Source organism: Tympanuchus pallidicinctus, unplaced genomic scaffold, assembly GCF_026119805.1.
Source record: "Tympanuchus pallidicinctus isolate F22 unplaced genomic scaffold, pur_lepc_1.0 scaffold15, whole genome shotgun sequence".
Lineage (NCBI taxonomy): Eukaryota > Metazoa > Chordata > Aves > Galliformes > Phasianidae > Tympanuchus > Tympanuchus pallidicinctus.
In genome coordinates, this window is record NW_026294669.1 from 20,108,275 (window position 1) to 20,122,870 (window position 14,596).

The 14,596-nt window shown below is 46.5% G+C and overlaps 1 protein-coding gene across 2 annotated transcripts in view; it reads right to left on the reverse strand.

Moving 5' to 3' along the window:
* Window positions 1-13,707, reverse strand: part of SP3 (Sp3 transcription factor) — a 30,059-nt gene extending 16,352 nt beyond the window's left edge. Inside the window, exons 1-5 of one of the 2 annotated variants that reach the window (XM_052675423.1) lie at window positions 13,440-13,707; window positions 12,990-13,114; window positions 12,698-12,811; window positions 1,374-1,464; window positions 102-1,268 (exon numbers count right to left, since the gene is read on the reverse strand). In XM_052675423.1, coding sequence (XP_052531383.1) covers window positions 102-1,268; window positions 1,374-1,464; window positions 12,698-12,811; window positions 12,990-13,114; window positions 13,440-13,446 — 1,504 coding nt within the window. In that variant the 5' untranslated portion in view covers window positions 13,447-13,707. Of the gene's footprint in view, window positions 1-101; window positions 1,465-12,697; window positions 12,812-12,989; window positions 13,115-13,439 lie in introns of both variants that reach the window. The other variant, XM_052675421.1, reaches the window with a different exon arrangement.
* Window positions 13,708-14,596: the final 889 nt, after the last annotated feature.

Below are 14,596 nucleotides of genomic sequence, written 5' to 3' on the forward strand. Positions count from 1 at the left end.
CGTAGTCTTCTGCAGCAAAACAACGTTACAATTATCATCATTCAAACCAACTACATACAATAATAAAAAACAACTTTCTGCAAAAAGAGAAAAATAAATACCTGCAGGACTGCCAGCATTTTCTCCTTGATGCAGCTGAATACCAGCAGAATCTATAGAGTTTACTGTAACTGTCTGTAGATTTGGCAACTGAGCAGTGCTTAGACTAACTGGAGTTGATGTCAGTGCCCCACCTGCTGCAACTTGACCAAGAGTGAGAGTCTGCACAGGGGTTAGAGTTATTTGTTGACCAGGTGCATTCTGAATTTGCAGGTTCTGCAAATTCTGAACTCCTTGCACTTGAAATGTCTGCCAGGTTATCTGCCCAGAAGGGGTCACTGTTTGTGCCTGAATTAAAAAAGTTCCGGGATTCAGCTGCAGTTGAAGATTCTGAAGAGCCTGTGGAGATATACTCTGACTTGCTTGCACCCCGTGGATTGTCTGTTGCGCAATACCTTGTACAATCTGGGCTTGACTGGTTGGCTGCTGAGACTCTTGAAGCTGTATGTGTTGTACAATTGGCTGCGCTGTGGAGACCTGAATATTCTGAGCCTGCGTATCATCAGAGACTGATGTCTGAATGTAATTTCCCTGAAGATCAGAACTGTGAACTTGACCACTAGTTGTGGTCAGGTTGTTTGCATTTTGTTCCAATATACTTGAACTGTCTATGGTAACGGGCAACTGTGATGAAGATGATGTTGGCACAAATAAGTCATTATCAGTGGCGGTTTCTGTAATTTCGGGAGAAACTTGCTCACCAGTCCTTTCAGAAGTATCTGAACTATCCATGGCCTGTCCAGTATTTATCAAGTGCCCATCTGCATTAATGCCTGCTGTCATGGTTTGAGAACCACTGCCAAGTCCCAGAGAATCTAGATCAACACTATTGATGGGTACAAAAGTAATATTTCCTGGCAGTCCAAGAGGGACATTAGCAACTACCTGTGCTTGGCCAGGAAAAGACGAACCACCAATTGCAACTCCCTGAACCTGGACTTGACCAGACTGCGATAAGATATTCTGAATATTAGTTGAAGGTGATCCAGAGGCAATGATGGTTTGATTAGAGCCAGGAATGATCTGAATTTGACCGGTTTCTTGATTTATACTGCTATTATCAGAAGAGGCTGCGAAGCCAAGTTGAACTTGCTGACCATCCGCTGTCTGGATCTGGGGTATTACTTGGTATTGAACGTTAGACACTGTACCATTCGACGAATCTGATCCTGGTGCAACAGAAAAGATTTGTTGATTTTGCAAACTCTGAATAGGAAGGACATACTGCCCACTTGAAGTTACTGTGGCAGCACCTGGAATCTGTACTATATTACCAGCTTCATCCTTTATAGTGGCAGGAGCTGCAGACAAGACCTCCCATCTATTTGGAGTTCCTGCTAATTGCACAGAAGCCAAATCCCCTGTCTGAACAAAAAGAAAAAAAGAAAAGAAAAAATTAAAACGAGACATACAGATTACATGCTAGAACAATCATGCAATTTAATACTAGAGATCAATATACTACCAAAAGACATGCAGTGAAACCCATGTAAACAACAACAACAGGATTAGAACTACAAAATACAGATTCTGTAAGTGAGCTAATGCCTAAGTTGGGGTAACCAACCTGTGATTCATGAGCTGCATGTAGCTCACAAGCAGATGAAATGCAGCGCCTGTGCCGTGGCTACATCAGGTGACCAGCAGCTGGGTTACTCTGTATGGGGCTGCTGGGAAATCCAAACCGCTGGCTGTGGGAAGAAGGGAGCTGGCAGGGGCTGCTGAAGATGCCATCACCGCGTTGCCCCGGGACTCAGCTGCTCTTCTTACCTAGCCTGACACCCACTGCACAGCAGGGGAGGAATTTTTGCGAAGCCAGCCATTGCCTCTATTGCCCAGAGCTTCGTTGCCTTTTGACTCTGAGTTATATATAATGTATTTGTGCACGCTGCGACTCAGCAACAGTGTTAGGAGGTAACTTAAGTCATATGGTTGGAAAGCTTGTTATGCATAACACTAAGTATTTGTAAGCTTACATGAATTACTGTTTTCACTAAGCAAAAAGGCCTCTAAAATTACAGATTTTTATACCGAAATCACAGTTGGATTAGACATGTAGATCTGTTTGAAAAAATAGAAAAGAAAAATCTATCTTTGTTAAGTCAGAACAATAGAACAGGTCAACGTTTCAGAACAGATCCCCAGATGGCGAAAGTTTAAAGAACGTACAGACTGATGTAGCATGTTTTTGCTTCTTATTCAGTAAAAGAAAGATAAATTGCCAACTAAGCAAAGCACTCTTTTTCAGAATAAAGTATTTAGACTGAACTTCCTGCAGTGCTTAGCACAGATTTGTGTAGTCAATCAACATTGTATTGTAAACAACCACAAATTTTAAAAAGATGTGTTGAAGTTTTTCCTCGTCTGTACTACTGCACCATAGTAAACCAATGGAATAATTTAACACTTAGAAAAAAGAACTTGCCTTAAAACTCATTACGCTTTAACTGCAAAACAGGTTTTGTCTCCTTGGCAGAGCCCGCAGTACACAGAAAGAAAAGCTCTATCTTGTGCTCCTGCACCGATCCCATGATCGCTGCTGTTCGGCAAGTTACCAGAGCGTATCGCAGCTTCTTCTAAAGCTGCCTGCCAACTTCCTTTAGAATAAAACCTGGGTGTGCAAAAACTTAGCGTACAGCTTATCCTTCTCTAATATGGCACTGAGATTTAATTTAGCCAGCCAGAATGAATCCCATGGCATGCATCAGATTGAATTTACCCCACAAGGCATGTAAGGACTTTGCAAGTTTCACTTTCTTATCCTGCTCTGAGCTGCAATGCCAAAATGTTTACATATACACAAAATACTTCTTAGGCTAAAGTATTTATTAAAAAACAGCTTGACTGTGCTTGGCAAATTTCTTTTCCAATAAGGAAATCCACCATCTTGTTTCTAAATTCCTCAAGAGCTATACAAATAAAAATTTTCCATAAAGAACACAAGCCTTTGCTTTGCCCTGAAAGATGCATACAGTCTTTCAAGTAATTTCTTAGTAAACAGACACAGCATCACCAAAAACAAAACCGATTTTATAGCCTTAATATCTCAAGGAGAAGGAAGGGGGGTAAAGGGGTGGGATAGGGGGTGTCTTGGTAATCTCATTTTACTATTTTCTTTTCCTCTTACACTGATCAGTCTTTCCTTTGAAGAACACATTTTCTACGTCCTTTAGCATTTTAATCTCATGATCTAGAAGATTACAAAAAGAGTTCTGCAATATTCCAGACCACACCATCCCATCTAGACAAATGCAAAAAAAAACCATTTTCTTCTACTATCACATTAGCTTTATTATCTTGTGTTTATTACTTCCACACAGGTACTGGTTGCTGAAAGACTGCTAAGAAAGTTTGTAACTAGCCAATCCACTAGCATATAAACATTAACTTTACTATAAAGATTTTTATAAAGTATTGAAAGACCCATAAAAGTCATAGATAAACAGCATTCAGAAAACATTGAAAGCAAAAATATAACTATATGTTTAATGTGTGTCATTATAAAATAAACGTGAAACATAACGTGCTGATATTAATTGTCAGAATAAGTGAGAAATAATTAGTAATGGGAATGTACAGTGACGTACAAGAAATGCTAAGAAAGTAATGTCTTCTATTTCATTATGTTAGCCCACAGCATCAGAACTGCATGTGGGTGGTGTGGCAGTAGAGACTGAACCTTCCCACCAATATTCCATTACAGCTGTTGCCACATGACAGATGGCAGCAGAGGGGCAGTCTGACAAAATGGCATCTGACATGGAAGTTTGTATGAAATGGATGTGTGCCACTGGATTCTTCTGTGAAGAAAAGATTGCACCCACTGACATTCATCATTGTTATGAAGACCAGTGGATGTGAGCACAGCGAGGTGCTGGGTTGGTGTGCACTTCAGCAGTGGAGACAGCAGGTCCACTCTGCTGGTGCAGATTTTGATGAGTACAACATACAGGTTCTTGTTCCTGGCTAGTGAAAAAGCATAGCTGATGGAGATGACTATATTGAAAAACAGTGTTTTGTAGCTGAGAATATGCTCTACCTAACAGTGTTATTGTGTTCTTTGTATCTGTTCTAGTTTCCATGGAAATAAACTGGAGGCATTACTTTTGGAGTTCCCTATGTAACTCCTTGCTGATTTATGAGTAAGTACTACCAGATGCTGAATGTTTAGGTGGACTGACTTAATAAGCAATAGCATGTTTGTACACATTTAAAGGGAACCTGTACCCTTCACAGTACAGAAATTACCTACTTCATTCTTCCCCTCCTCCCCAAACACGTGTTGATTTCCATACCCACATTCAATGGTCTCTATCCTTTTCACATTGGTGACATATCTTCTCTCACCTTTTTGAGATACTGTGAAATCTTTCCCCAAATGGAGAAGTTAAGGCTGGTCATGCACCTGGATACGAAGCTACTGGCATTTCATGCATTATGTGTAGCGAAATACAGTTGTTCACACGCTGCCCTTAGAGCTGTCTGTATCAGAGCCCACCAGAAGAATCACGAGGGTGGGGCAAAAAAAGGGTGAGGTTTTCAAGAAACGATCTGCCAGCTATCAAAATTGCTAGTATTACAGCTGTATGATGGAAAAGAACATCTGAGGATGATCTCTAACCTCAACTGGTCATCAACATGCAGCAACAAGTAGGGTTTTTATACCTTTTCTCAAAGATTACTGGGCTAGCAGAACACTTCTTGGGTTCATCCTTGGGGCCATCCTTCATTGCATCCTCAAGCAATTACAGATTATTGTAGTAACTCAAAGTTCTACTACTGAAGTACAAGCAGCAACATTTGCAGCCCACTCACTCATCCTTACAGCACTCCTAAAAAGAAAAACTTGTTTCCTTACTGTCTCTCAGCCACCCATGAAAACTACTTTAAGAGAACAGATAAAGCAACAGCTCTTTTCCTTATCAGCTGATACTCAGGCAGCAGTTAATGCAGCTGTTCCTTTAAAAGAAAGCTGGGTGGTGGCAATCCATGCCCTGCATGCCAAGAGACAGGGATGGGGACCCATGGAAAGATCAGAACCAGCACTGCTCTGACAAGTGGGAGAGAACTGGGAGCAACTGGGAGCTCACTAGGAGCAACATCTGGAAGCAACAAACAGCAACAGAGCAAAAAGAGAAGCCGGAGCAAGGCACAGGAAGAATTAAAATCAAGTGATATGTCCACCTGAAGAAAGGTCAAGTACCACCGAAGAACAGAAAGCACAACTGCTGTTCAGCCTGTCTCTGGCTCTTTAACAAGCCTTGTATCATCTCTAGGTGGTAGAACAAAGAGATCTCTCTGAGCCAGAATTGTCATGCCAGAAGAATTGTCTTGTTCTTTTTTTTTTATTTAAGAGAAAATTAAAGCAGCATTAAGTCAAGTGTTCAAGGAGATCAGAAAAAGAAATACAGAAGATAGGACACCTTTAAAAAGCGCCTTAAAGCATGCTGATGGAACTTGAGGTAAAAATATGAAACATCCTTCACCAAAGTAAAGTCACACACCAGTCCTCACAGGGATATGTTGTAGGCAGCTGCATTTCAGCAGGCCAAACGTGCCACATTTTAATTGCAGACAATGTGTCTTGCAGCTAAAGAGCTCCCCAGGATTATCTGTACAGATCTGCAACGGACAGCCCTTTGCTGCAGTTTTCACAAAGTCACCATAGCCCTGTTCAGACCTAAAATAAAAATATGGGCAAAACAAGCAAACAGAGGTAGACAGATGAGTCAGGAGCTCCTGAACATTTAAAAACCATGTGCCTAATGACCAAGACTGGCCAGTGCCTCATCCAAATTATAGTTTTGTGAAGGAGTAAGGGCTCTAGTGCATGAGTTTAATACCATGTGTTCACCAAGCTACAGTAAACTATCTGTGCATTCTTGGGTTATTACAAATATAAGATAAAATACATTTGCTTCAACTCTGTTATTAAGCTATGAGCTAATACGTTCTATCTTGCCTTAGGTTAAAAACATGCTCAACATCAGTTACTGTAGTTCAAATGACACAAAGCTGCTAGTTAAAGCAAATTAATTCTGTTGTATGTTTCAGAAGCACTCAATTCAGAGAAAAACATTTTTACCAATCAAAACTTCTTAGAGAATCAAAGTGAAAAAATATTACTAGGGGCTGATCAAAAAGTTCTTTTGTGGGTTGTTGGTTTTTTTTTGTTTTTTTTTTTCTTCTAAATTACAATCCTTATCTGCTGAAACACATTTAAAATTGTATCTCACTTAAGGAAGGTTCACATTATTTTGCTTCAGATGGACAACTGGGCTCAAAACATTTAGCAGTTTTCTTTTTATCACCAGAAGACCAGAATCTGTTTAAATTACGACAATCCCTGATATTAGCAGAAACTAGAACGTTTCAGTATAAAGGAATGAGACATGGCAACAAGGCACCAGTTCTGAGAAGATTGCATGTAAATTCATTTATTAATTATTAATATCTATGTATGTATTAACACCCATGTAACTGCATACCAAATAGAACTTTGAGTAGAAGCCTGCATGAAATTTTCCTCATGCTTTCAAGCTCAGCCAAATTAGCAAGGTGATTAAGAGGACTTGGGGTCAATCAGCCTCAGCTTAACTACTAGGAGACAAAGGAACAAAAAACCTTGAAATCCACTTCCAAACACAAAAACAAGGTGATCAGAACAAGGGGGCTGGGACTTACCAAAGGGGAAACAATGCTTAATGAACTAATCTGACAGTCTTCTACAATTAGATCTGGCATGGGTATTAAGACCCTTGCCCCATTATATCCTCATAGACGGCCTGATGAAGTACAGGTTAAACATAGTGAACTGAAAATTTGCATTGCTGGGTTCAAAGAGCTGCTGCCAGCAGCACAAACATAAGCTTGGGGTCTGGTCACTGAAACCCCAGTGGGGTCAGGACTGGCACCAGTACTGTTTGAGTTTTTCATCAAATTACCTATCTGATGAAACAGCGTGAACCTTCAGCAAGCTTGTAGTTACAAAATGAGTAGGGCGGGTTGATACATGAGATGGTTCAGAGGGACCTCAACAGGAGAGAAAATTGGGCTGGCAGAAACTCTGGGAAGTTTAACAAAAGACAAAAGGAAATGTGAAATCCTGCACCTGGGAAGGAATAACTCCATGCACCAGAATAGGCTGTGGGCCAACTGGCTGGAAAGCAGCTTTGCAGGAAAAGACATGGAGACCCTGGTGGATGCATACATCATAAGGCAGCAACATTTCTCTGTAGCAAAGGCGGCCAATATCACCCTGCAATTCATCGGAAGGCACAGAGCCAGCAAGTTATAGAAGGTAATCTGTCAACACTGGTAAAACCCAGTTCTTGACTCCCCGGGAGAAGAAAGGGATAGTCATAAGGGTGCAAGTCCAGCAAAGGGCCACAGGGATGATTTAGGGTGGAGTATTTGACGCACAAAAACCAGATGAGAAAGCTGAAGCTGTTTAGTATTTGAGAGAAAGAGAGAGAGAGAATGCACACTTGCGCGTGACCTTAGCAACATTCATAAATATCTGATGGGAGGGTATAGATACAACAGAGCCAGGTTCTTCTTAGTGAAGACCAGTGAAAAGACAAGAGGCAATAGATAGAAATTAAAATATAAGGGAATCTCTCTGAAGAACCATTTGGTTTTTTTCCACTGTAATGATGATCAAACAGTGCCAAAGGTTGCCCTGAGAGGTTGTGAAATCTCCATCCTCGGAGATATTCAAAAGCCAATGGACACAGTCCTGAGCAATCTACTGACACTGACATTGCTTTCAGCAAGGAGGTTGGACCAGACAACATTCAGAGGTCCTTCCCAACCTCAACTGCGCTAGGAAATGCTTCTGTGAGATCTCTTCCCATGTCAGCTTAAGAATCAGTGAGAACTTTTTGTTTATGCTGTTTTTAAATATGGAAATGTTTTAAAACATACTTTTATACTTCATTCAAAAGTGCAAAAAGAATAAAAATCAACTTGTAAGAGCATTCTTAAAGCTCTGGCAGAAGAACTTCTAAACTTGGTTCTGACCTCACATTTGTAAGACATAATTGGAAGAGACAGATAAAAGGTGAATTTCTGGACAGCAGCAAAGGAACAAAATAATTAGGAACACTTTCTACCTGAAACTCCTCTGTTTTGCAAAAGTATAAAACAGAGAGGCAAGACAATCTCAGACAAGCTTTTCTGTAGTGGATAAATATGTGCATCTGTTCACTTACAGAAACCTAGCATCAGGAAGCCGTATTATCATCCATACAGGAGAAAATGGATATTGGAAATAGTGGGGTTTCCTCAAAATATAAAATATGCTACAGGCCAGAGAGTTGAGAAGTACGGAGAACTAATGCACAGCATTCATTCATATTTTTGCCCAGTGCAAACACCCTCATATTTCTCTATCATATCAGCACTACCACTATATCCACCTAGAATGAGATTAAGCCAGTTGCTTCTCAAATGGTTAAAGTAACGTTATAAGGCAAAAATAAACTGGAATTCCAGATTTTTGTTAATTTCTGTGAAACGCTAATAATTCTAAAGCTATATGCCAAAGCAGTCTTATAACACTCCTTTATTTGCAAAGCATACAAAGAAATTCATTGTCTACAGCACAGAAATGATACTTATCTTCCCCATATTGCTAATTATTAACCTCTCCAAATTTTTTCTACGTCTCGTTGGCACATGACAGTACATATGAATCATTCTCTACCTTTTTTTGAAAAACAAATATAATAAATCAGTGCAGCCCACAGTGCACTGTTAGCAACCACCTACCACAACTGGGGCAGTCAACTCTGACAGCTCCCATTCTTTGGAAGCTGTCAGGGCCAACAGCTTTCTCTGCCAGCCTGCCACTTCCAGACCTCACAACATACATTCCCATTAATCTTGCACTCTTCTCCTCACCTATCCCAGCCATGCCCAGCACAGCTGTAAGAATGACCCTTGAGAGTTCAAGAGCATCTCTTTTGCCTTGCACTGCAATAGAAAAGCACAACACCATCCCAACTTTGCAGCTTTTAAAACAATCATCTGGTCACCCCAATACCATTCAAGTGATCATCAAGGCTTTGTTAGACTGAAATTTTAGAAAAAAATTTCGTGTTTGTTTTCTCCTCTCTGCATGGTTCTACCATTTTCTGCACTGCTTTGTCTTCTCACCTAATTTTAAAATCTCCGTAAATGTTTCAACTGGAACTAAGCTAAAATATTTATAAGTAAGTGAAAACAAATCTAAATATTAATATTTAAGTAGAATTATTAGTCAACAATAAACAGTGAAAAAACAAGACCCAAACCAAAGCCTCCCAGGCTTCAAAGTCCCAACAGAGAGAAAAGCATCCATAGAGTCGAAATACATGAGCTGTCGTTTCTAGGTCAGCCAGCAGGGCACCCCATCCCAGCAAGACTTCTCCGTGCACCAGCAGGCAGCAGTATTCGAGGGGAAGTTTCCATAGCAAGCATTTGACAAACCCTGGATACAGCAATACACAAATGAGGAAAAGATTCCCAGGTCACAGCAGGCCACAAACTTAAGGCCATCCACATTAAAATCAAAACTAAGCAGGCAGAACACAAAACACTGGTGACAGATGACCACAGACAGGGCAAATCACAGTCTCAAAGCCAAAGCTGATACACTGTGATCTCCATCAATAAAGACCATCAACAGTAACGCCTGCTAATTTTCTGTCATCTAAAAATAAGCATTGCTCTAACCAGAACCCTAGGCAAAGCTGAGACCCTCGTTAGCTAGAAAAGACCCCTCCAGTTCATAGAACAGGTTTAATTCTCTCTACTGTCTTCTTCACTTGCTTTCCATACCAAGCAGTTGCCACTTGCATTAGCCTTTTTCTTCCACACTAATCCTTCCAGTGCTGTGACAGTGGTGTCCAACAGGCCTGGGCTCAGGTACAGAGAATCACAGAATCATTTCATTTGGAAGGGACACAATAATTTCATTCTGAAGGTCACACGGTCCAGCCCCCAGGCCCAAAGCAGGGCCAATGAGCTCACAGCAAACACAGCCACATTAGCTCCAGCTCTTTCTGAAATCCCAGACACATGATATTCCCTGCATTCCTATGGGAGTTTTGTTGTTGCTTTTAAATCACCCTCCCGGTCTCTTGGGGAACAGCTGCAGCATACCATTTTAGCCAGGAAGGCAGTGTGCAGTAAATGGCTAGTCCAGCATACTGGCTCCAGCCCTGCTGTTTCCTACTAAGTGAATGTCAGCAAAGCATTAAGAAAATAACCCTACAACGCAGCACTGCTGTCCTTATATATAAAAGCTCTTCAGTTGTTTCTAGAAGCAAACCCTTCTCATTTATCTTCTCCAGTTTACAGCTTAAGAATTCTAGCAGACGTTCAGTAGTTGGGACCACAACCCAGGTCTGAAGATTCTGGAAAAGAATTGCCACCCAGTTGCCAAGTTCGGCACCATCACCCATACCAAACTCATCCACCTACAGTACTGGGGAAGGGATGGCCACCACAAACCCCATGAAGATAATGCATCTGTGCCCAGGCTTGTAAATTTCATTTTCCCTACAAATGATGAGGCTGTCTCAATTTAAGCCTGTTAAGCTCCTCCTTCTATGTCCTAACCCCCCGTAAGTTAGATTCCTGAAGATGAGAAATATCCGTATGCCAGTAAATCCCTTTTGTTATTCTGTTTTTTCATGAGGAAGATGTTTGAGAGATTCATTCACTCGCTCCCCTCCCTTAATTAAGGTCATTTTCATTAACTCCAGTGTCCAGTTCAGCTACTGTTGGCACCTCCTTCAATTTATATTTAGAGTCCATTAAAATATTTTGAGTCATTCATGAGAAATGTTGTAGGAGAGAGAAATCACTTTAATGGTGTAACCTAAGTCACAGCAGGTTTGCTGGAGAGGCCTATCTGCACGTATGGAGAGCAGTAACTCTGTATTAGCACCATTTTTAACCAGTGTTTCAATCTCTCCTAAATTGTTCCTGCCTGGCCCTGTAAAGTCCCTTATACGTAAGCATAATGACAGGAATATAGAAGTGCCACTTCAAAACCTGATCACCTACTTTGAACCATCAGGAACTATTTGTCATATCCTCCCCTGGTAGCTTCAGATCATTGTACCATGCCAAACAATAAACCCATCCTCAGGACAAACAATTTTAGCTTCAAAATGAGAACAACCTTAAGATAGACAGGAAAGCAAGCTACCACTTCAGCATCACTCATTTTCTAACGTGTATGTTTCTGCAAGGGACAGAGCCAACATCCACCCTTGTGCATCTGCTATTATGAAGCAGAATTCAAAGCCAGTAAAAGGCAACTGCTTAAGCACATAAACAAGCTCAGAAAAAGTATATCTGAAAGGAGGTAAAAAATCCAATACATTTTCAAGTTCCACTAATAGATTACAACATGCTGCATGCCCTCAGACAACCACCTTCAGTTTCCCTTCATGTACAACAGACTGTAACACAGAAATGAAAACAGAGTAACAGTTAGCACTGGAGCAAGCTGAACTCCATATTGACATTTTGATGTTTTAAATAAATAAATAAATAAATAAATAAAGTGCAGCCAAAGCCACGTGGTCCATCAGTAGACTGCTTTGCAGGCTTTTTTTCTCCCATTTGCACAACCCTGAAAACTGAGACCACAAACCCCTGAAAGGCTGTTGTACAGCAAGCTAAAAAAAGAACTGGAAATTTGCTTTAAGAGAAGAAAAGAAAGGGGAAAATAAGCAAACAAACAAGCAAAAAGCCCCGCAGAGGTAATATGTGCAACCTCCCAGATACAAGGCCAAATGAGGCTCTATCACAACGTTTTTACAGACGTTTAGCACACTCCCTTTTACATACCCACATCTTTAGATACCGTTTATTTTAAGACGCCCCACCTCTGCTAACCTTACGAGCCTAAGCCAAAAAGACAGAATAGGTCGACCGACTGAGGAAGGAGTGAGCTTCCATCAGGCTTTTGTTAGCGAGACGCTAACCTAGCCCACACACGGACACATCCCTAGGTGCAAGCTCCATCTCATCGCGCACGGTCCCAAGGTCATCGCGGCTCCTTCAGAGCAGACGGCACAGAAAGATAAGGACGGAAATTCGGTTGGCGATAGGAGGGACCGCATGGTAACCGCGTCTCGAAAACACAGCGTCGACACAGGAAGCAGCTCTCCGCCGCCGCGCTGGTTCCTAACAGCCATTTTACTGCTAACGACATCCTTCCCGCCAGCCGCCTTCATTTTGTGCCGCCGCCCGTCGCGGCTCCGGCTCCGGCTCGCGGCCGCGGGCTGCGCCCAGGTGGAGGTGGGGCGGCCTCGGGCTCCGGGCTCCGCCGTGTCCGGCGGCTTTCCCGCCTGCCCCCCGGTTCGAAAGTCAATGGCGGCGGGGGAGGGGGGAGCCAGCCGCCCGCCTCCTCCCGGGAGCCCGGCTCCTCCTGGAGAGGCAGGGGAGCCCGGGGACCCCTCTCCTGGCAGGTCGGCCCTACGATCGTCCCTCCCCCCGGGCGGGCAGTGCCGCGCGTCCCGTCCCTCCCCCCGGGCGGGCTGGCTGTGCCGTCTCTCCCCCCGGCAGGCCGTGCGAGAGCGGCGGGGCGGGCACTCACCGCTCCGGCAGAGTGAGAGGCGGCGGCGGCGGCGGCCTCATCCTCCTCCGGCGACGGCGGGCCGATCTTGCTGCAGGTGGCCGCCAGCAGAGCGAGCGGTGACGGCTGCGCGTCCTACCCACAGTGGGCGGGTTCAGGGAGAGAAAGTGGGTGGCGGTTAGCGCGGGACGGCGGCCGGGCTCCTCGCAGACGCGCGCACAGGAAGCGGCGGCGGCGGCACCGGCGCCCGCGCCCGCTCGCAACGTGTCACCCGGGGGAGGGGGGGGGGCGGCCCGGCCGGGCCCGCGCTTACCTGGGGGGCGGCCGCCGCGGCGGAGGCCGAGGCGTTGCCGTTGCCGTGCTGCAGGTACTCGCCGTGGCCGCTGCTGTCCACGTCCAAGGCAGCCATTTCCTCTTGTTTCACGGGCTGCTCGGGAGCTGCGGGCACGGCGGGGAGGGGGAGGGGAGCGTCACTGACGGGAGCGATCACCCCCTCCTCCCCTCCTCCCTCCCTCCTCCCCCCCCCTAACCCCGGCGCTCCCCCCGCCCTCCCGCACGGAGCCCTCCTCCTCCTCCTCCTCCTCCTCCCCGTGCTGCTGCCCCTGCCCCTCTTCTCCCTCCTCCCCCTGCTCCTCCTGCTGCCGCTCTCAGTGCCGCTCTCGCCTCGCTGCCGCGCGGACGCTCGGGGGCCGGAGCGGGGGACGCGCAGGGCCGGAGCAGGAGCGGGGAGCCCCGCGGGGCGGCTCGGTCGGTGCGTACGTACCGGTCATGGTGCGGGTGCGAGCGGCCGGCTGGCGGGGCGGACGGCGGGCGGGCCGGCTGGCTGGCGCGCAGGCCCTGCGGGCCAGGCTAGGCGGCCGCCGCCGGGGACATGCTTATTGTGCTCACGGGCTGAAGCGGCGGCGGCGGCCCGAGCCTACTCCGGGGTTTTTTTTCCTATTTTGATTGACGGTGCGGGAAAGCCGAAAGGTGGGGCTTGCAGCGGGAGAGGGGGCCCGGCCGACACCGCCGCCCGCCCGCCCGCCTGCCAGCCCGGAACTCCCGCCTACGCCCGCGCGCGCGCGCTGGTTGGCTGCGCCTCGGCGGCAGCGCCGCTCGCACTGGCCGCCCGGCCTGCCAGTCACCCGCCGGGGGCGGGGGGGGCGCCTCGCGCCGAGGCGGCTTCCTGTTTGCCGGGGCTGGTGCGAGGAACAATGAGCGGCGGCCGCGGCCTGCTGCGTCCCGCGCCTCCCGGACACCGCGCGGCGGCCCGGCGCCGCCGGGACGGCGGCGGGCGGGGAGTGGCGGCGTCCGGCCGCGGGTTTCGCTTGGAGGCTTCGTCCCCCGCGGTGCCCGGGGGGACACCGGCCCGGCTCGGCTCTCTTCGAAGTCTTCTCGGCGGGGTGCCGGCGGCGGAGCCCGCGCTCCGCCAGCGCTAAGATGTCGGCGCGCCGTCCCCGGGGAGCCGAGCCGCCCGGGCGGGCCCCGCTCGGCGGGATACTGCGCCGGCCCCTGGCGGCCGGTGGCGGGGTGGGCGCAGAGAGTCGCGCCACGGCGGAGCGCGGCCGTTGCGTAAGGAGCTGGCCGCCGCGGCTCGCACCTGGTGGCCGGCTGAGCGGCTCCCGGGTCGGGCAGAGCCCTCCACAGACGCGAGAGTTCGGCGGCGTCCTGCTTGCGGGAGCGTAACGCTTTGCCCTCGGAGAAGGGGCCGAGCAGTTGTCGATGCACACGCGCTTCTTTCAGTCAGAGTGAGGGACGCTGACAAGATTTCCTTCGTCATCAGTTGGCTGCTCTGTCCCTCGCGTTTTGCAGCACGAGGAAAAGTAGGAAACTGAACTCTGACAGGAAATACGTGTAAAGCACTGTACGCGTACGTGGTGGTGCAGAGACGACCATTGGCAGGGCCTGCTTCTGTTGCACCCCAGATCTCATAAGGGGCTC